Source organism: Pleurodeles waltl, chromosome 9 (genome assembly GCF_031143425.1).
Source record: "Pleurodeles waltl isolate 20211129_DDA chromosome 9, aPleWal1.hap1.20221129, whole genome shotgun sequence".
NCBI classification, from domain to species: Eukaryota; Metazoa; Chordata; class Amphibia; order Caudata; family Salamandridae; genus Pleurodeles; species Pleurodeles waltl.
Genome location: NC_090448.1, coordinates 895,544,276 through 895,567,856, shown reverse-complemented (window position 1 = coordinate 895,567,856; position 23,581 = coordinate 895,544,276). Strand labels below are relative to the sequence as shown.

At 44.4% G+C, this 23,581-nt stretch overlaps 1 protein-coding gene across 2 annotated transcripts in view; it reads right to left on the bottom strand.

Moving 5' to 3' along the window:
• The window catches only part of PPP4R4 (protein phosphatase 4 regulatory subunit 4), a 1,510,494-nt gene that overhangs the window by 729,851 nt on the left and 757,062 nt on the right, over positions 1–23,581 (bottom strand). Inside the window, exon 9 of one of the 2 annotated variants that reach the window (XM_069208238.1) lies at positions 7,620–7,742. The exons of the other annotated variant lie outside the window; for it this stretch is intronic. Within the exon in view, the coding sequence (XP_069064339.1) occupies positions 7,620–7,742 (123 nt within the window). The remainder of the gene's footprint in view (positions 1–7,619; positions 7,743–23,581) is intronic. 2 annotated transcript variants of the gene reach the window in all.

The window sequence follows — 23,581 nt, the reverse complement described above, 5'->3', positions numbered from 1 at the left end:
ATACATTTACGTGTTCTGGACTCTTTTGGTTGCGGGGATATATAAGGCTTGTAGGTTCATCAAGATTCCTAGACACCAAGAACCAATAAATGAGCTGCACCTTGCAATGGGTTTTCATTTAATGAAATATAAATAGTGAAAAATAGGTATCAAGGAAACCTTTGTATTTCCAAAATGGACACAAGATAAGGAGTTGAGAAGCAGTGGTTGTTTGCACATCTCTGAATTCCGGGGTCCCCATACTAGCATGTGAATTACAGGTCATTTCTCAAATAGAATTCTTTTTTGCACACTTTTCGAAGGAAAAAATGTGGAGAAAGGCAAGGGGCAATAACACTTGTTCTTCTATTCTGTGTTTCCCCACGTCTCCTGATAAAATGGTAACTCACTTGTGTGGGTAGGCATAATACCCACAAAGGGAAACGCAACACGGACACATCACATTTTTACATTGAAATCTGACATGTTTTTTGGAAAGTGCTTAGCTGTGGATTTTGGCCTCTAGCTCAGCTGGCACCTACGGAAACCTAGCAAACCAGTGCATTTGTGAAAACTAGACACCTAGGGGAATCCAGGATGGGGAATCCAGGATGGGGTGACTTGTGGGGCTCGCACCAGGTTCTGTTACCCAGAAACCTTTGCAAACCTCAACATTTGGCAAAAAAAAAAAAAACCTTTTTCCTCACATTTCGGTGATGAAAGTTCTGGAACCTGAGAGGAGCCACAAACTTACTTCCACCTAGCATTCCCCCAAGTCTCCTCATAAACATGGTACCTCACTTGTGTGGGTAGGCCAAGTACTAGTGACAGAAAACATCCCAAAACACAATATGGACACATCACATTTTCCCAAAGAAAACAGACCTGTGTTTTGCCAAGTGCCTAGCTGTGGATTTTGGCCTCTAGCTCAGCCGGCACCTAGGAAAACCTAGCAAACCTATACATTTTTAAAAACTAGATACCTAGGGGAATTCAGATTGTCTAAAAAACACTTTTCCTTCACATTTCGGGGCTGCAAAGTTCTGGAATCTGAGAGGAGCCACAAACTTCCTTCCACCCAGCATTTCCCCACGTCTCCTGATAACAATGGTACCTCACTTGTGTTGGTAGGCCTAGTGCATGCGACAGGAAACGCCCCAAAACACAACATGGACACATCAATTTTTACACTGAAAACTAACGTGTGTTTTGGAAAGTGCCTAGCTGTGGATTTTGGTCTCTAGCTCAGCAGGGCACCTAGGAAAACCTACCAAACCTGTGCATTTTTTTTAAACTACACACCTAGGGTAACCGAGGATGGGATAACTTGTGGTGCTCTCAAAAGGTTCTGTTACCCAGAATCCTTTGCAAATCTCAAAATTTCAGTCCTGCAAAGTTCTGGAATCTTGTGTGGGTAGGCCTAGTACCCGTGACGAGAAAAGTCCCAAAACACTACTTGGACACATCAAAATGATCAATTACAAAACTACCTGTTTTTGCAGGGGGAGGGGCACCTGCATTTTAGGTCCTGGGCTTAGCAGCCATCTAGGGCAGCCTACCAAACTAAGACATTTCTGAAAACTAGACACCACAGGGAATGCAGGGAGGTGTGGCTAGCATGGATCCCCCAGTGTTTTCTTACCCAGAATCCTCAGCAAACCTAAAATTGAGCTAAAAAAACAAAATCAAATTTTTCCCACATTTTTTGTGTGGGATCACCGCACTGGCACAAATTTCCTACCACCCAATGTTCCCCTCAGTCTACCGATAAAAAAGATACCTCACTTGTGTAGGTGGGCCAAGTGCTGTGACAGGGAAGGGCCATTAACATGTCTAAATTGAGGGGAAACCAAAGTTGGTCCAAAAGGGCAGTTTGGAAAAAAAGTTTTTAGGCTGAATTTTTATCGGTATAGAAGCAACAATGCTGGGTGGTAGGAATTTTGGGATTCCAGCAGATTCCGTAATGTTCCATAAATAATGTGGGGGAAATGTGTGATTCCAAGCAAAGTTGGAGGTTTGCAACGCATTTTGGATAAGAAAATGGTGCGGGGTGCATGTGAAGCACACCACCCTGGACTCACCCAGCTGCTTAGTTTTCAGATGTGTCTAGATCTCGTAGATTTTTCTAGAAGGCAGCGTCCCAAAGTCCAAAAATTGCATCCCTCACCATTCCAAGTGGGACGATTTTGAGAGTTAGCCAAGCTCTCATGGCCCAAATTTAAATCAAAACACAAAATAATCAAATATCCTCTTGCTTGCCATTGGGATAAGATCTTTTAGTGTGTTGGTGGGGGGAGCTAAAAGACTGTTACCCACTTCAGTTGTGGTGGGGGCATGACCATGCCCCTACTGGTTGGTAGCCACCACCTGTTAGAAATGGGGTCTTTGGTTGACAGTCAGGTTACCCCCTGTTCAAGCAAGGACCCTCACTCTAGTCAGGGTAAAAGAGAATCACCCTCAGCTAACCCCTGCTTAGCCCCTTGGTAGCTTGGCAGAGCAGTAGGCTTAACCTCAGAGTGCTAGGTGTAAAGTATTTGTACCAACACACACAGTAACTTAATGAAAACACTACAAAATGACACAACACTGGTTTAGAAAATAGGAAATATTTATCTAAACAAAACAAGACCAAAACGACAAAAATCCAACATACACAAGTCAAGTTATGAATTTTTAGAGATTAAACTCAAAAATAGCGCTTAGAAACAAAAATGCTTTGAGGAGATGTTAACACGGCGTTGTGACGGAGTCGTTCCCAACAAGCCGACACCAGCGGCGCCGGACACGGAGTCGTGTAGACCCCCAAGTATAGTACCTTTGGTGAAGAGTGAAAACAAGCCGATGCGCGAAGTCGGGAATCGCGGCGTCTGTGTGAAACGTTGAATCCGTGCACTTCGAGCGGCGTCGGTCACGACGTGGTGCGGCGACTTCCACGGAGTCGCAGACTTCAGCGGGGCTACTGCGGCGTCGGGCCTGCAAAGAGCGTCGCGTTCCAGCGAAGGTCACGGCGTCAGGTGCAGGCGGCGTTACCGGATTCAGCAGCAGCGTCGGTCCGAAGTCGATTTCCTTGGATTCCACCAGTTTTCCTTTCAAGGGCCCAGGGACTGGATAGGGCACCACTTGTCGGGGCAGGAGTCTCTCCAGAGACTCCAGGTGCTGGCAGAGAGAAGTCAAACAACAGGAGGCAAGCTCTAAATCAAGCCCTTGGAGATTTCTTCACAAGATGGAAGGCACACAAAGTCCAGTCTTTGCCCTCTTACTCTGGCTGAAGCAGCACTGCAGGAAAGCTCCACAAAGCACAGTCACAGTCAGGGCAGCACTTCTTCCTCAGCTATCAGCTCTTCTCCAGGCAGAGGTTCCTCTTGGTTCCAGAAGTGTTTCTAAAGTCTGTAGATTTGGGTGCCCCTCATATACCCATTTTAGTCTTTGAAGTCACCTTTCTTCAAAGGGGACTCACACCTACTTGTGAAATCCTGCCTTGCCCAGGCAAGTCATCAGACACACAGCAGGGGGTTGGAGCCGGCATTGTCAGAGGCAGGCACAGTCCTTTCAGATGAGAGTGACCACTCCACCCCTCCCTCCTAGCAGAGATGGCTAATCAGGAAATGCAGGTTACACCACAGCCCCCTTTGTGTCACTGTCTGGTGTGAGGTGAAAAACAACCCAACTGTCAAACTGACCCAGACAGGGAATCCACAAACACGGCAGAGTCACAGAATGGTTTAAGCAAGAAAATGCTCACTTTCTAAAAGTGGCATTTTCAAACGCACAATCTTAAAATCAACTTTACTAAAAGATGTATTTCTAAATTGTGAGTTTAGGGACCCCAAACTCCACATGTCCATCTACTCTCTAGGGGAATCTACACTTTAATCATATTTAAAGGTAGCCCCCATGTTATCCTATGAGAGAGACAGGCCTTGCAACAGTGAAAAACGAAGTTGGCAGTATTTCACTGTCAGGACATATAAACCACATTACTATATGTCCTACCTTATCCATACACTGCACCCTGCCCTTGGGGCTACCTAGGGCCTACCTTAGGGGTGCCTTACATGTAAGAAAAGGGAAGGTTTAGGCCTGCAAGTGGGTACACTTGCCAAGTCGAATTTACAGAGTAAAAATACACACACAGACACTGCAGTGACAGGTGTGAGACATGATTACAGGGTTACTTGTGGGGGTGGCACAACCAGTGCTGCAGGCCCACTAGTAACATTTGATTTACAGGCCCTGGGCACCTCTAGTGCACTTTACTAGGGACTTAACAGTAAAACAAATATGCCAATCATGGAGAATCAATTACATACACATTTTAAACAGGAGCACTTGCACTTTAGCACTGGTTAGCAGTGGTAAAGTGCCCAGAGTAACAAAAACAATAAAATCAGAGTCCAGCACCCATCAACAACCTGGGGAACAGAGGCAAAAAGTTAAGGGAGACCACGCCAAGGATGAAAAGTCTAACACCACCCCACAATTTTTGTATTTTTCTTAAAATCGCTGGCACCTAGTAGGCTTTCTACCCCCATTCCCTCGGGGAGTGGATCGGGGGTAATTGTCCCATCTGCCCACGAGTAGGCAGAACAACTTTGTTCCCATTTATTTGGGATGGGGGGGTATGGCCATACCCCACCCTCTTTTTTTTAAAACAAAAATATTCCCTTGTGTCTAGTGGGCTTTCTGCCCCCGTTGGGGGCAGCTGGGCCTTACAAAATAGGCCACTCTGCCCCCAAGGCAGGCAGAAATGGCCAACAGTAATGTGCCTCCATGGGGAGAGACCCTTGCCCAAGGGGCTGCCCCCACCAAACAAAAAACATACACAAACCAAATCCTGGTGCCTAAGAGGTTTCTGCCCCCTTTGGGGCAGATTGGCCTAATAGAAATAGGCTGATCTGCCCCCAAGGTTTGCAGAAATGGCCTAAATTAATTTGCCCCTATGGGGAAAGGTCCATGCCCAAAGGGCCACTCCCTTTACATAACATAGTTAAGAAAAAAAATCCTTGGTGTCTAGTGGTTTCTACCCCCCTTGGGGGCAGATTGGCCTAATAAAAGTAGGCTATACTGCACCCGAGGGGAGGAGGAAGAGGCCTAAAATAAAATTACCCCCAGGGTAATAAACCTTAGCAAAGGGGTCACTCCCCTTGTGTGAAACTGGCGCCCAAAAAAAATCCCATGTGTCTAGTGGTTTCTGCCCACCTTGAGGGCAGATTGGCCTAACAAAAAGAGGCCGATCTGCCCCCAAGATGGGCAGAAATGGCCTAGAATAAATTGGCCCCCCAGGGGAGTGAGCCTTGCCTAAGGGGTTGCTCCCCATCTGTAAAAAATTAAAAAAATAAAACCCTGGTGCCTAGTGGTTTCTTCCCCCCTTTGGGGTCAGCAGATCAGCCTAATTAAAATAGGCCGATCTGCCACCAAGGGGGGCAGAAATGGGCTAAAACAAACTTGCCGCCCCAGGTGAGTGACCCTTGTCTAAATGTTCACTCCCTTTGATGAAATTGGCATAAAAAAATCGATGGTGTCTAGTGATATCTGGGGGCAGATTGGCCTACTAAAAATAGGCTGATCTGCCCCCAAGGTGGCACAGATGGCCTGAAATAATTTTGGCCCCCAGGGGAGCCGGTCCCCTCCTGTTAACAAAAAAAACTAGTGGTTTCTGCTACACTTGGAGGCAGATGGGCCTATTTTACACAGGCCAATCTGCCCCCAGTGGGGGGCAGAAAATGCCTTAAAACATGTCCCCACAGGGGAGAAATCGTTGCTGAAGGGGTCACTCGCCTTCATTGTTTATATAAAAAAAACTCCCTGGTGTCTAGTGGCATTCCTGCAGCACGATCGCTATGTTCCCTGAGTTAACACAAGAGCACTCACTCAACCTAGTACCTGAACATATAGTCACTATTAAATGAGGGCTGCATTATGTATAACGGGTAACACTATTTACATATGATGCCTCTAGAAGGTACATTAGGGGATATTTCAGGTAATCTTGAATAAGCACCCTGCGTACACAGAATTAAGCACACTAATCCTTACACCATTCGTTTTCTGAAGTTCAATATGTTATGGAAGAAAAGAAAACACGCTAATCTTTGAAATGTAAAGAAGAAGCTGCGATCATTATCTGCATAGAAGAGAGGAATGTTACTTTAGAAACACACTTTTGGGCAATTTCTGAACCTGCAAGTTTTGGAGCGATTTGGAGTTGGCTGCACATTGAAGAAATGTACGGTGCATAGGGATACTTACCATCAACGTAGAAGCAACCCGGCTAGACAGGCCTGTCACATGACATTAATACAAGAAAATGCGTCCAACAGATTTTTTTTTAGAAAAACTATTTTAAATCAGTATAAAAACGGAACTATCTGAGGATGCGAGACAGGTGATGATCATGATAAAACACAATGTCAGAATTGACAACAATCATGACAGAATACCTAAAACAACACGGACAAACCCCTTGAGGACAAAAAAACATATCAAAACAACAGAGTAGCCCAGAAAATACTAACCAGCGTGTGGAAATAAAAGGCAAAGAAAAAATGAAATGTTTTATGTGCGGGAGGGAAGTGCATGTTACCTGCTTGAGTACCACAGACACCAATAATGCACTTTTTGGTTCCCTTTTGAGAAAGAAGGTAAGTCTTCCCAGTCATATAGGGCCAGATGTAGGAAGCCGTTTGCATGGTGCAAACTGCAAAAATCGCAGTTTGAGCCATGCAAACAGCCTAACGCGATGCTCATTCACAAATTGCGAGTCGGTACCGACTCGCAATTTGTGAATGCGACTAGCAAATAGGAAGGGGTGTTCCCTTCCTATTTGCGACTTGCATCGCAATTCAGAATTGTTTTGTGACCGCGAATGCGGTCGCAAAGCAACTCGCAGTTACCACCAGTGTCACACTAGTGGTATCTGATTCGCAAAAGGGAAGGGGTCCCCATGGGACCCCTTCCCCTTTGTGAATGTTGCCAAAAATATTTTTTCAGAGCAGGCAGTGGTCCTATGGACCACTGCCTTCTCTGAAAAAACGAAACCAAATGGTTTCGGAAGTTTTTTAATTTTGCAAATCGTTTTCCTTTAAGGAAAACGGGCTGCAAAATGGAGAAAAAAAAAACTGCTTTATTTAAAAAGCAGTCACAAACATGGAGGTCTGCTGACTTCAGCAGGCCACCATCCCTGTGTGTGCAGGGACTCGCTATGGGGTCGCAAAATGAGACCCACCTCATTAATATTGATGAGGTGGGTCTTTGTGACCCCATAGCAAGTCGCAGACAGTGTCTGAGACACTGTTCTGCATCCGATATTGCGACTCGGAAATTGCGAGTCGGACAGATTCGCAATTTCCGAGTCGCAATATCGGACTTTGCTACATGTGGCCCATAATGGGCAATACGATGGTGCATTTTACCACATGTCAAAACATTTTACAGGGTCTTTGAACAAAACATTTAAGGTGACGAGACACTGTACCGTTATATGGCGGAATCAAACGGGTGTGGGTGAAAACATATCAACATTTACAAAGCCCCCTGCCTCCCCGCCACCTGCTCTTGATTTCATCTTCTGAAAGAACCACCACCCTATTTCAAGAACCAAGTGTGGAATACGGTTAAAACGGATTAAATCCTAATCCTACCTTGCAGTCCATGCATTAGTTTTCCTAACTGCAAAGATAAAGAGGCAAGAACACATTCATCTGCTTTGAGAGATTTTTCACAAAATGATTTCACTAATGGGAGAACAGTCTGAGATCTGTCATCTGAAAAAACAACAAGATACATGCTCATGATTGCAAAAGACAACATAAATATTCAATGAACAAAATATGAAACATATTACTGGCATAACAATCTGTGAAAATAACATTTACACATACAAGCTTCTAAATGTTCAATGCAATGTGTTGCATTTTTGGGCTGTTTCCAAACATGAGTTTTATTTTTACGAGTGTATGATTTCTGTGCATGCTCCTCTCGGATCTACGAACATAGGAGAGAGCGCAAGTATCATTAAAGTCAAAACATCACAATATTTTGTTTAATAGAAATTAAGCTAAACATTTTGTCTCCCTTGCGTTATAATCATGCACTAATCTGGAATGATGAGTTAACACATAACATGAGTCAATGAATGTGATGCAACTGACAATGCACAAAAGTAAAACACTAGTATGGTCTGCATGTTGGGTAAGTTCAAATGCAACAGGCAGCACACAACCTTTGAGGCATGAAGAAGACACTAATTAAATGTACATTCAAACACACATGAAAACGGTTGAATCCGATATGACGGCCCCCAAACAATCTCTTCAAAGGTCTGTTTGCTATGTATGACACCGAAGGCTTCACTTTCAATTTAATTTCACACTTTCAGGTTCGTTGGCTCTGAAATAATTCAGATACTCAGTTTTAACATAAAAAAGAATGGGACATTGGAGTATTTCAACTATTGAAGTGGGGAGATCGGACTGCTCATAGAGCCAGTTTAAAAGTGCAAATGATGCCGTACATGTGTAAAGTGTTTGCAACAGGAGAGTCCATGATTTCCACTTATCTATAGACAACAGAAGGTCTACGTTCAATACCAGTCTACAGTACTTCAGAGCACTTTAGTATGCCCACTCTCCAATATGCCTGAAAGAGAATTAAGGAGATAGTGGCATTATTCCTGGAGAGAGTTGAAGTTGGTATATGAGTTCTAACGCACGTGTTTTAATAAAAATTATGAATGAGTGTTCATGTATTCTGAATAATACGTATGTGTAGAAAATAAAACTACATAGAAAAATACTGCACGCATTTGAAAATGTGATCAAGAAGAATGGCCGCCAATGTTAACGAAATGGACTAATCATTTAATATTGTGAAATGTTGAATATATGTTTGACTAATGTAGTAGTGCATCATATTAAGGGTTATGCAGTAAGCTTTAGCTTTAGTAATTGTAGGCCTTAATTTAACGAGTGTCATGGTCTACTTGCTAGGCCTCATGTAAAAGCTGTATTTCTTAACGTTTAATAAATGGCTGTCCTAGAGAGTTAAATTGCGATTTCTATTGTATTGTTTAAATGTGCTCATAATGGACGTTTCTCATGAGATCAGACTGCTAGAAGATGTTCCTGCTAATGTAACATTTTGTGTGTAATGTGTGTGAGACTGACTTTCTCAGGAGGAAAACAATGGAGATACTGACTGGAGTGGAAACTGCAACAATATTGTTACCTGACAAGTCGGATGATGATGACATTGCTAGACAAACCAATCAACATGTGAACGGAGTAATAGTAGAATTCATAGATTTGGAGTTTTAGATTTATTGGAGAAAGTGTGAACATGCGATTAACTGGCCAATAGGGATTTGAGATGTAGGTTTAGTACTTTTGACTTAACAGGACTACACAGGGAGAAGACAGGCTTATTCTTGTTCATCGTGAGTCTTGACAAGAAGCGTGCTAATCTTTAATGCTCAGAGACTTTGCGTTTTCTAAACTTTGATGGTGAATCCTGATGCCTTGCTGATCGACTGATGTCCTGGTACTGACTCTGTTTGCTGATCAACTGATGTCCTGAGGACGAAGACTGACTGTTTGCTGATCCACACTAAGGATAGGTATTATGACCTAGACTGTTGTTTATTAGCCATATTTGCTTTTTCTTTCTAGGTACCAACTGCATTGTTTTGATAGAGCCATAGTTACATGTTTTTCCAAATTTGTGTTACTAAATCTATTTGCATGAAGCCCAACATGCTGATGCTAATCTGGAGTGAGTTAAGGATCCTCACTGATAAAATCATGATAACAGGGATTAATTTTGATGAATTTCTCTGCTAAACTTAATGTATATGATTACTTTGACACATTTGACTTTGTTACTGATTTGCACCGTACCTTTCGAATCTGGGCCGGATTTAGGACTGGTGGCGACCTGTACGACAGTTTATTGTGGCGACCCCCACCCCATGACCTCCTCCTCGGTTTTACTACAACAGGCAAATGTGCCCCTCATCTCCCCATTGCTCCCCTTTTACATACAGTCATATGTTTCAAAGCACTTCTAAAGAATGGCTTTAATAATCCACTCAGCTAGCCACATAAAATATAGGGGCATATTTAAGAGCCCCTAGCGCCATCCTAACGCTACATTAGCATAATTTTTTTACGCTAATGTGGCGTTATGAGGCCAAAGCGTTGTGCCATAATTACAAAGTGGCGCAATGCATGCATTGCGCCACTTTGTATCCCTTTACTCTACATTATGCCCGCGCCAGGCATAATGTATGCAAAGGTGGCATTCCCCCGTGTTGGGGGGGGGGGGTTGGCGCAAAGAAATCTGACAGATTTCTTTGCCTCATTTTTTTTCCAGCACTTTTAACGCCTGTTCACAGCAGGCATCAAAAGGAGGCTCCCATTGGTTACAATGGGCCTCTGGGTGCTTTGCAAGATTAGCATGAACATTTTTTATGCTAATCCTGCAAAGCGCGGGACTAGTGTAAAAAATTCGGACACTAGTCCCCTAACTACCGCCATGGTGCGCCATATTTTAAATATGACGCACACATGGTGGCGTTAGGGGACAGTAAGGGGGACAAGAAAAGTGGCGCTGCACTGTATGTAGTGCCACTTTTCATAACTATGCCCCATAGTTCTGTTTTTTGCAGCAGTCATATTAACCCTCTATGCTACTTTATGTTGAGTCAAAGCTGCCACCAGGCAAAACTCTGATCTCCCTCTTTAGCAGGAACATTAATCACAAGAGGGATGCTGACATTTTAATAGTTTTTTGAAGGATAAACGCACAAGGAACTTTTCAGCAGGTGCTTTTAAATCACAAGTTTCGTAAGTAATTGCCAAACACAGCGCCTCCCTGAGGTCAGCGCCCGGTGCAGTCGCACCTCTCGCACCGCCCAAAAGCCGGCCCTGTTTAGAATATGTTGTAGTTCAAGCTTTGATTGGATTACGTTTCTTCTGCCGCTTTGGACAGACAGTATTGTTTCTGTATGTATTTGATTCTGAGATTAATCTACATGACCTTAGCATTGTTAATATAGGGAAATAAATATTTTAACTTTTACTGAAAGGTGTGATTTTTCATGACTGAAAGGTAATGGTGTGTGATAATTACTGACTCCATTGATTATTGATTGCTAATGATTATTGATTATTGTGTCTTGGTTATTGACTATGTACTGGAGCTATGGTAAGAACATCTTAATTGCGAGTCAAAAGGTTCATCCACCTACTTGCGTCCCCTTGTAAGTTTACTTATTAAGGTCATGCGCGCTAACATAAGTACAAGGCAGAACTGGGTACACCCTGAAGACTCTTCACGACGGTTACAGCGTTGTTTATCCTCCTTTCTTTCAGGCTTCTTCATAACTCTCCATGCCTGCACAGGGGTTTATGAAGGCAGGTGCAGATTTTTGTGGCTGCGGACGCACCCACTCAATCCAGTGATGCCACATCATCCGCTACTTATAAATGTCACAAAAGAAACTAGCCCACTGCCTGCCTCACCTTGGTACAGCAGTTTGAGAAAATCCTAAATGGCAGTCCTCTCAAAGACCACGACACAATTTCTATAGGTCTGTCATCACCTACTATAGCCTAACCTCTTTCCCCCACTTTGCTGAGCAGTAGAGACTGAAATCTGCCATCTTCCCTGTTTAAAAACTGGAGCCTTCCTCAACCTTCATTTACGAGGCAGTTGATGCCAAAAGATGTGGAAATTACAACCCAGAGCCTTCCTCCAACAGGAGAATCATAATCTGCCTGGAATGGCGTGGTGTGTGGTGTGGCACACTAATAAATCAGTCAAGAAGCTCAAAGGCAGAATTTCTTTAAGGTAGGTAAAGAGTATATGCTTTTACATACAAATCTTAAAACATTTATCTAGTATTTTATGTGACCTATAATTTGCATACCAGGCCCTGAAAAATGTACACAAGGGTAAGCCTCTGGACTTTGTTCCATGTGTCAATCCAAAGTTCCAGCTTAAGCATGAAGACTGTTGGAGTGTGACTTTTATAATCAATATTACCATGAAAAGCTTACAATATAATGTGTAATGAAGCCGCATAGAAAATGTATTAACTTAGAAGAACAATAATGTACACGTTTGAAATGTGCCCACGGGGAGTGGCCATCAATGTATACGATGATTAATGAAACTGACTAAATAATGAAATAATAATGTACTCATGTATGGTTTTGTATTAACGCATCCTAATTAAGAGTTATGTGTTAAGGTTTTGCTAAATTAATCACTAGACCTTAGTTAGCAAGGGTCTGGGCCTAGCTGCCTGGTCTCATATTAACTGTGTTTTTCTAACGTGTAATGTGCTGCTTTCCTTAAGGACACGAAGCTGTACTTTTTCTGGACTTAGAGATATGTGTGTAGCTGTAGTAAATTCTTTCTCATGGGACCCGACTTGCTCAAGGAGACATTCTTGCCGAATGCAACAGTGTAATTCGCAACAGGTGCAAGGTTGCCTGGACTAGGAGAAGACAATGGAGCTACTGACTGGAGCGACAAGTGTAACTTTTCTTACCTGACATTCAACCCGTTGAAGACGTCAATCACAGGAGCCAATGAACTGCATGAGAACTGTCTTAGGTGAAGATTTTAGTAAGGTGTGTGATGGGTTATTGGACAGAGATAACGATGCACCAAATATTGCCCAATTGGAAATTAGAGACTTGTTCGACAACTTTGATATAACGGTGTGACCCAAGGAGAAATCAGCCATTCTTACTCTGCCATTACAACGCCATTCTCCCTTGCCATTACTCTGCCATACTTGGCCTTCGGAGAGACTTTGGGCCTGATTCTAACTTTGGAGGACGGTGTTAAACCGTCCCAAAAGTGGAGGATATACCACCTACCGTATTACGAGTCCATTATATCCTATGGAACTCGTAATACGGTAGGTGGTATATCCGCCACTTTTGGGACGGTTTAACACCGTCCTCCAAAGTTAGAATCAGGCCCTTTGTCTTATACTTTAAACCATCCTCATCCTCATCCTATCTTTTGCTGATATGCACTTCTTCTCCTTATGAGGGAAGAGCCTTTTATTACTATGCCCTGCTGAGACTTATCTGTTCTATCCTGGCTGATGGCGAATCGACTGATGTCATGAGGACGAAGACTGATCCTGCATGCTGACCCATTTGGATGGGTAACTATCTGCTGATAATCTGTAATTGTCTGTTTGCCTTTTCTTTCTAGGTACCAACTGCTCTTTTGATAGAGGCCATAGTTAGATGTTTTTCAAATTCATGGTGCTAAATTGTTTTGCATGAAGCCCAACATGCTGATGCTAATTAGAGGATAGTTAAGGAGTTCACTAATATCGGATGCAAATAGACAAATGATTATTCCTTGCTTTGTTGAATGAGGTACTAATGATACTCTGCTAAAGTTGACTCATGTTCACGTTGTGCTTTGTTCTAATGTTTATGACCTATGCTTTGATAAAGTCTTATTCGAGTTGCCAAGTTATAGTAGTATTGATGTGCTTATTGATAGTGCGAATAATGAATATGATATTAGATTGTAACTAATAGGGAATAAATATCCTAACTCTTACTAGATTTGTGTGGTTATTCATGGCTGAAAGGTCATGGTGTGTTTCATTCTTATTAAATGTTATTGATTAATTTTATTGATTAGTTATTGTGAATATTGATTAGGTTATTGATCTATTGATTGAAATGCTAGACAGATATCTCGTTCTGGGAAGTCTCCAAACGTGGTCAAAAGATTCATTGGCTTAAAAAGAGTCCCCTTGTAAGTTAAATAACAAGGTTTGGATGCGTTAGCAGTTCTGGTAGCAGAGGACGGTTTTGGCCCTTTGGGGCCCTAGGATGAGGGACCATTGTTTGAAAATTGTTTTTGAGATGATGCTGCAAATTGGAGAGATGATGTGCCCCTAAGTCCCAAATGACTTTCCCGGAATCTCGGAGCTTGCCGAAGTGAGTTGGGTATGTTCTTTGCGTTCTAGTGATAGTGTGAGTGACGAAGGGTTCGCGCTTGCACAGCTTATGCATACCGCAGGTGAATTGTGAGGTTTGTGAGAATTTTAGGCCAGGTAATGTTTTAGTAGGAGTGTGCGTACTCCGCAGTATGAGAGTAGGGAAGTCGGCGAACGTCATGTGAGTGTGGCGCTTTGTGCTCAAAATTGTCCACGTGGTTGTTGGTGATGTACGGACCCTGCGTGGTCTAAGACTCCGGAGTATATTGATGGTTTATGTTGTAATTTGTGCGGTTTAATAGGTCAATCGGGCATGGTTGAAGAGTCGAGTTTGAGTCAAGATGAGTGAATGAAAACTTTGATGGAGATTTGGTGAGTTCTAAAGTGAACTAGGACGAAGCCATTGACAAGTCGAGAGTAGAATTTGCGGGTTAAATTTTGCTTGCGAGTGCGGGATCTGAGAAGGAGCAAGTAGCGGCTGAGGCTAAAAGCAAAATCTCTGTAAAGTTCTGAAGCGATTGTGTTACCCTTCCTGTAGTGAACCGGCAAATTTTAGTTTTGTTAGTGTTCGCAATATATTGCAATAGTTTTGTGTGAACAGAGAGTGAGAACGACAAGCCGCAAGACTGTCAGCCGCAGTGTGTGTGAGTGTGATGTCATTGGAGCCGGGATAGGTCAGTTAGTAAGAAGGGTCGCACACGGATTGGCAGCCGTCCGTGAGAGGCAATTGGTTGAGAAGGTAGGCGAAGAGAGTTCTGGGAATGAAAGTAACTTCCTGATTCGATTGTTAGAAAATAAAGGACGCAAAAATGAAGTTTTTCAAGGCTCTAAGGAGCGCTTTGAGGGGAGATGTGTACATTACCGCGAGTGTGGGGGAGCCTACACCGCCCGAGGATACACCGGCTTATGCCGTAATGGAGTAGAGGGGAGTCGCGCCATGTCTTTGGCTAAAGCAATGGTGCAAAATAACAGAGAAAGATGGGTGCTTGGCGTTTCCGGAGCACGGAACGTTCAATATAATGATTTTGGAAAATTTGCGGAAGGTGTTAAATGAACAAAAGCCACCTCTTAGGCCAGCACAGTTTGAGGCATTAGCAATTTGGGAACTGATGGCCATACGACAACGGCAACAGAAATTTGAGAGGAGAATGAGGAAAGCAGAAAAGACGCTAGCGGAGGCTAGGTGGGATAGTGAGCACAGGATTTGGAGAAGGGAGATAATAGATGGAGTTAGGATGTTTCCGGCAATAACTCAAGAAGCTGGAACTCAAGGAGGGAAAGCCACTTGTAAAACGGATAAGGGGTCTAGCAAAGGAAAGGATACTAAAAAGTCCTGGGCAGAGGCAGATGACTCAGATGATGATGAGTTCCTTAATCAGTTGCTACATGATCGACCACCACCATATGCCCTAGTTGATAATAGACCAAGTACTAGTGCAGACCCTGTAAATTCGACACAACCAGGGAACAACAAATACGGCACAGGTTAATGCTGTTGCGACACCATTTCCGGTGCAGAATAGTGTCAGTGTGTATTCTGCTCCAGAGATGCAACCTCAGTTACAGCCACCACCAGTTCAGAGTCTCTACCCTGATGTCCCAATATTAGAGACTACTACGAACTAGATGGTGCCGTCTGATCCGGCATATACGGGACCAAAATTAATGCAGATTGAGACAACTCCACTTTTACTGCCTCAGGCACAGCAACAGATGGTTCCGAATTATACCTCAGTCACGGGACCACGGTTAGCTACAGCACCGATAATAAATCAGAATATGGGGGCTAATGCTCCACAGATTTTGGGAAGGAAGCAGGCAGTCGCCAGCCGCCATATCCTTCCCTATTACAGTTGGTCCACCAGTACCACTGTATGCACAGGCGAAGCCTAGTGTATGCCATTAGGGAGTAATGACCCAAGAGGTGACAAGAGGAGGGTTCGTAGGGAGCTCTCAAGGGATAACTCCAGTGGAACAGACAATAGAGAGATCTAGATCCCTGTTGGACTTCAGTCCGATAGGGGTTCCTCCAGATACCATGAGACACTCAGGTTTGGGACTGCTGACTCCGCAGATCTCAAGTGCGAATGTACCGCAAACACCAGTGATGCAGGCTGGAAATATCTCATTGCAAGGTTTAACTGCGCAAAAATTGAACGGATGGTTGGACAAGTTAAATTCACCACAGACTACTCCTGCGACAGCAGAGTGGTCCGAAAGTGAGGAATACCTGAATTTTCTGAGGTTGGGCATGGAAGCAGCTGAGCTAGTTGAAGGAAGAATGGGATTGAACAGACTAGAGTCATACACTGAAGCAGAGTTGAGGTATCTGTGCCCGAAGATAACTAAAGAAGTGAGCAAGGTGCACCAGAAATTGCCAATCCTGGCAGATAAATACGACATAGACCTAGACAATACTAAACATCTGAAGAGGAGTTACAGGTTAGACTTTGAGCCTAAGGATTTTGATCACATGAGGTCTACTGGGATGAAGGCACACCTTAAAGAAATTCTGCAGAGTGCACAAGTTGGGGAGCATTAGAGAAGTGGGAAGGCAGATGGACAAAGAAAAGAGATAAAAGGAAAAGTGACTGCACGGAGCAGCAGCAGGCGAAATCAGTGCTTGATACCGGTACAATAAAAATGTTACCCACGAGAGAGACAGCTGGAGGTGTTCTTGTCCATGTACCATGGTCTAGAGGTGACATTCTGTCATTCACAAATAACTTCCCTAGGCTGCGGGAGAAGCCGATAGAATGGTACCAGCAGACGGACAGGTTTGTGAAGCTTGCAAAGTGTCTTTGGGAAGACCTGAATACCCTTTTTGAGATTATAGTTCCAGCTGATTTGTGGCTTGAATGCAAGAGAAGTGTTGATTGGCCAACAGCGGAACCAGTAAGGGACAGAGCTACAGGAGCACCGTCTCCTGACGTAATGAGGTACTACTATAAGGTGATTGAGTTTTTGAAGCAGAAGGGGTCGCCACAAAATATTGATTGGCAAAAGATTGATCGAACGGCACAGGAAGCCAAGGAGTCGATACATGCCTATTATGAGAGGTTGTTGAAAGCGTTCAAGCACTACAGCGGTACAGAGGTCATAGAGGCAAAAGACATGAACCACCTTGTATTCAGATTTGTTGAGGGATTGAGACCTAAGATCAGCCAGATGATTAAGAATAATTTGATCTGTTGGCAAGCGAAGCCGATTGATGAGGTGTTGCAGTATGCGAAATACTGTAGTGACGAAATTGAGTTGAAGCAGAGAAAGTTGAAGGAGAAAGTGATGGCAATGCAAATTAAGGCAGCACAAGTAGGGATGCAGGGAAATGGTCTACAGCAGATGGTACACCAGCCGCAAGGAAATGGGATGGTTCAGGCGCAAGTGAGAGGCAGAGGTCGAGGAGGTTAGGTGAACCGAGGTCCAGATATGAATACCGTAGTGGTTCAAAATGATGTGCAGGGGATGAAGAAGGTGTTACCCTGTCATGCTTGTGGGGGCGTTGGACATTGGAAGCGGGAGTGACCAATGATGGTGCAGGAGGGTGTTGTTCAACAAAGCAATGATGTTAATGCATTCCAAAATGTTAAAGGACCAAGAATGAGGGGTCAAAATCTGAATTTTCAGAATAACATGGTTCAGATGCAGGGTCTTCAACCCATGCAACAAGTGCAGATGCCACGTGTACAACCAGTGCAGATGCAGCAGGTGCAACAGCAGATTCCCGTGGTACCTAGACAACAAATGCAGTTGCCCTTAGCACCAATGGGACTGCAACAGGTGATGCTTCCTCAACAGGCCACAGGTCAAGGAATGAGCCAAAATAACGCAGTACAACAGTTCCCATTGCGTGGTGAGAATGGAATAAACGATGAATGGTCGGATGAGAGCTCAGACAGTGAGGAATGCAGGCTTGCAGCATCCTTAGAAGTAGATCAGAGAGGGCCCTATGTGCAAGGGAAAGTGATGGGTCACAAAGTCTCATTTTTGGTTGACACAGGAGCTACGCGCTCTACAGTCAGAAGTGCAGAAGTGCAGAGGTTCCGAAATTGCCTCTTTCGGGACGTACAATAAAGGTAGTAGGTGTGGCAAACCAGCTCCTGACTAACCTGATTACAGATCCGGTTCAGGTTGAGATTGGTACCTTTCAGGGATTGCACAGGTTTGTGGTTTGTGACTCAAGTCCTGTGTCCCTACTGGGAAGAGACTTAGACCCTCATTCCAACCCTGGCGGTCTCAGACCGCTAGGGTGGAGGGCAACGGAAGCACCGCCAACAGGCTGGCGGTGCTTCCAGGGCCATTCTGACCGCGGCGGTAAAGCGGTGGTCAGAAAAGGGGATCCGGCGGTTTACCGCCGGATTTCCCCTGGCCCAGAGAATCCTCCATGGCGCGCTGCTTGCAGCGCCGCCATGGGGATTCCGACCCACTTCCCGCCAGCCTGTTTCTGCCGGTTTACACCGCCAGAACCAGGATGGTGGGAACGGGTGTTGTGGGGCCCCTGGGGGCCCCTGCAGTGCCCATGCCACTGGCATGGGCAGTGCAGGGGCCCCCTAACAGGGCCCCATTAAGATTTTCACTGTCTGCTTTGCAGACAGTGAAAATCGCGACGGGTGTAACTGCACCCGTCGCACCCCTGCAACTCCGCCGGCTCCATTCGGAGCCGGCTTCATTGTTGCAGGGTCTTTCCCGCTGGGTCGGCGGGCGCCCTTTTGGGGGTTGCCCGCCGGCCCAGCGGGAAAGTCGAAAGGACCCCCGCGGTCTTTTGACCGCGCAGCGGTCTTTCGACGGGGGAACTTTGCCGGGCGGCCTCTGCCGCCCGCCAAAGTTGGAATGACCCCCTTACTATGCAAGACGAGGTGGTCTATCACCTTTTCTAATGAAGGGATTGAGGTGCAGACAAACAGTGATGATGAAGGGGATGACAAGCAGATCTCAGCGCCTGAGACGGAGACAACAGATGAGGAGTACCCCCGATAAGCTTCTTCCCAATGTTCAAGGAGAAGGTGTGGGACTTGACAGGAAAGTAAGTGGGACTGATAAAAGGAGTAGAACCAGTTAAGGTCAGTGTGAAGCCAAATGCTGTGTTTCCCCAGGTGCTGCAGTACCATATGGCGCAAGATGTCCTCATACAGGTAACGCAGATAATTGCAGACTTTGTGAACCAAGGGGTCCTGAAAGAAGTGATTTGCAGTCCATGTAATTCACCTATAATGGGACTGAGAAAGCCTTGTGGGAAAGTTCGAATTGTGCAAGACTTGAGGAAAATCAATGACATAGTAGTGAAATGTTGCCCAGTGGTGCCAAATCCAGCTGTGATCATGTTCCAGGTTCCATGTGATGCAGAATGGCTCTCAGTTGTCGATTTGTCCCAAGCATTCTTTTCTGTGCCTCTTCACGAGGACAGCCAATTTCTCTTCAGTTTCAAATTCTTGGACAAGGTCTACAGTTGGTGTTGAATTCCTCAAGGGTTTTCGGAATCACCGTTCCATCTTCAATCAGATAGTGAAGAAGGATTTGGAGTCATTGGAATTGCCTTTTCAATCGACTCTGGTGCACTACATTGACGATTTGTTGATTGCATCCAAAACAAGAGATTATTGCAAGTACGATACAATTTCCCTACTAAACCACTTGGGAAAGAATGGGCATAAAGTGTCCCAAAAGAAGCTGATTTGTTGATTGCATTCAAAACAAGAGATTATTGCAAGTACAATACAATTGCCCTACTAAACCACTTGGGAAAGAATGGGCATAAAGTGTCCCCAAAGAAGCTGCAATATTGTCAGAAAGAGGTGAAATACTAAGGTCATCTGATTGAGAAAGGGTTGCGGAAAATATCCAAGGAAAGATTGACCGCCCTATTACAGATGAATCCCCTAATGACACAGAGAGACGTTAGGATGTTTCTGGGAATGGTGGGCTACTGTCGCCTGTGGATCCCAAATTTCTCAGTCATCTCCAAGCCATTGATGAGACTGACGGTTAAGGATGGGCCAGATGTCCTAACACTGACAGAGAAAGAGATGAAGGCGTTTACTGAGCTGAGAGAGTGTATGTGTAGGGCTCCAGCTTTAGGTATGCCTGACTACACAAAGCCTTTTGTTCTCTTTTGTCATGAACGTGATGCATGTTCTTTGTCTGTCCTAACACAGGTCCATGGAGGTGCAAACAGACCAGTAGCATATTTTTCAGCTACTTTGGACCCAGTTGCAGCAGCCTTACCGGGTTGTCAGCGTGCAGTAGCGGCAGTTGGTCAAAGCCTCGCACAGTGTAAAGGCATAGTGATGGGACATCCATGAACAGTTATGGACCCACACTCAGTTGAGATCTTGTTAACCCGTACCAAAATGCAGCACATGACAAATGCAAGATTGACAAAGTATGAAACGATTATATTGGGGTCACCAAATGTAACTTTGAAAAGATATACAGTGCTGAACCCGGCAACTTTGCTTCCAAATGAAAATACAAAGGCTGAAGATGCTGATGATGTAGAACATGATTGTCTTGAGGTAACAGAAATGTGCACCAAACAGAGACCTGATATTAAAGATACCCAATTGGAAGAAAATGACCACATTATCTTTGTTCATGGCTCATATTTAAGAGACTCAGTAGGAGTGCTGAGAGACGGATATGCTATGTGTACGATCACTGGTATCCTGGAAGCATCTTGGCTTGAGAGAGTGTATTCTGCTCAAGTGGCAAAATTGGTAGCTCTTACTAGAGCATGCCATGCTGCTGCCGAATTGAGAGTGACTATCTATACTGACAGCAGATACTGATTTGAAATTGTCCTTGATTTTGGCCAGCTATGGTCACAGAGGGGTTTTCTGACCTCTTCTGGTTCTCCAGTGAAAAATGGTGAAAGAATTAAGGAGTTGTTGCACGCAATTCAGTTACCTCATGAAATTGACGTGGTGACATGCAGCGCTCATGTGAAATCACAAGACTTTGTTTCAATGGGAAATGGATATGCGGATCAAGTCGCAAGGTTTTGCGCATTGAACTGTATATCGTTCAAGGATCAGTGGGAATTGTTACCTGAAACAGGAAATGAGACATGCACAGGTTACACTTTAAGGGTGGTTGACACGTTGGAGGACTTGAAATTGTTGCAGGAACGTGCCAGCAGAGATGAGAAAAGCTCTTGGCTTAAGATGCAATGTGTACAAAGACCAGATGATTTGTGGGTTTCAGATGAGGGGAAAATGGTTTTGCCGAACAGTCTTCTGTCACAGTTTGCAAGGTTTTACCATGGTCAAGCACATATTGGGAGAGATGCCATGATCAGGTTGTTCAAAATTGATTGGTTTAACTCAAAGTTCAGACAAGCTGCAGAAGTGATCTGTCATAGGTGTATCATCTGTCAACAGATGAATGCGGGGAAAGGAACTGTGGTAAATTTGAGCCACATTGGGAGAGCAGGAGGTCCATTTAGCAGAATGCAATTGGATTTTATTGAAATGCCTGTGTGTGGAGGTCTGAGATATGTGTTGGTGATTGTGTGTATCTTTAGTCACTGGATTGAAGCTTACCCTACACACAGAAATGACAGTCTAACAGTAGCAAAGCTGCTGCTTAGGAAATTGATACCATGTTTCGGGTTTCCGATCTCTTTAGAATCAGATAGAGGAAGTCACTTCAACAACGAGGTGGTTAAGCTATTGTGTGCAGCATTGAACATTGAACAGAAGCTGCATTGTAGTTACTGCCCTGAAGCATCAGGACTAGTGAAGCAGATGAATGGTACCTGAAGTCGAGAATGGCAAAAATGTGTGCAGCTACAAATTTGAAATGGCCTGATGCGTTGCCCTTAGTGCTAATGTCAATGAGAAATACACCAAACAAGAAAACAGGACTGTCTCCTCATGAAATTCTCATGGGCCGAGCTATGAGACTGCCCGCAGTGCCTGCAAATGCTCTTGTGAATATCACGGATGATGTGGTGTTGGACTACTGCAAGGATTTGGTTGATGTGGTCCGCTCTTTCTCTCACCAGGTGGGGGCCACCACACTGCCACCGATAAATGATCCAGGTCACAATCTGAAAGCTGGTGACTGGGTTGTCATCAAGAAACACGTGAGGAAGTCGTGTTGGAGCCACGTTGAAAGGGGCCATATCAAGTAATACTAACGACTACTACTGCTGTGAAGTGTGCGGGAATTCCAAACTGGATCCATGCCAGTCACACGAAAAAGGTGACGTGTCCAACTGATGAGGAGATTGAATTGTGGAAAATAACAGCTACAGAAAAGGAAGTCTCAGGGCCAGAGAGTAATCAAAGGGGAACTGAGACAGAAGGAAAGCCCATTGAGGATGGCTTGGTCACTTCAATAAGAGACGAGACCCAGAGGGGTGACGTTGAGCCTATCTCAACTGAGGCGCCAGGAGGACCTACCCAGGGAGAGGTTCTCCCAGAAGCAGATGGATGCGGTATTGAAGTAGAGCCCCTGACAGACCCAGAAGGCGAAGGAGTTGAGGCGGAAGAGAGTCAAGGTGTCCAGACTCCTACTGAGCAAATTAAAGGTCCATCAAGAGAAAACACCATGGAGTCAGAGGAAGGCAAAGAGCTGCCACAAGGAAGATCAAAGACCCGAGGGACGCTGAAAGGAGATAAGTGGCCGGAATTGCAAGTGACTAAAGGGAAAGTGGTTGTCGAAGATGCGATAGAGGAAGAAGTTGATACAACAAGGAAAGAAGATCTGAGTGAAGGAGAATTGCAAGGTGATCGCAAGTTGAAAAGAAAGAGAGTAGCAAACAAAAGATACGCAGGTCCGGAATGGGCATATGCAACATCAGCTGAGTGGCAACAAGAGTTCTTGGTGTCCTGTTTTGATCGAGAAGTTCCAGGTCAATACTTTGGTACCTGAGTCTGGCCAGAGACAGAGGGGGTTATTCTAACTTTGGAGGAGGTGTTAATCCGTCCCAAAAGTGACGGAAAAGTGACGGATTTACCACCAGCCATATTACGAGTCCATTATATCCTATGGAACTCGTAATACGGCTGGTGGTATATCCGTCACTTTACCGTCACTTTTGGGACGGATTAACACTCCTCCAAAGTTAGAATAACCCCCAGAGACTGTGTTGATGTGAAAATAGAGTTAAGGAAAACTGAGAAAAGTGACTGATAAATTACCGGATTTGATGGTATGGGACATGTTATTTGGGGATAGTTCCCAAAGATATATCAGTTAGAGGACTTGAAAAAGTTTCCGAAATTTGTCTGAATTACATCGTACTAGACAAAGGAGAGAGACTGCTGCTGGTGTAGTAGGATACATATTTGGGGCGATAATTCCTTCAGTGGGAGTTATCTTAAATTCAATAAAGATTCGAAAGTTGTCTACTATTGTGGGTAACATGTTGGCAAACTTCACAGGGGCTATACTCCTGATGGATACTGAACTTGCTGCGGAGAGGGCTATGACTCTTCAAAACAGGCTTGCTTTAGACATTCTTTTAGCGAAAAATGGTGGAGTTTGTAAAATGCTTAATGAGCGACATTGTTGTGCCTATATACCTGATAATAGCAATGAGATTAGAAGTATGCTTACTAACCTAACAAGAGACAGTGCAGACTTGAAGGACCTGAAAGAGCCTGGAGTTTGGGAAAAGGT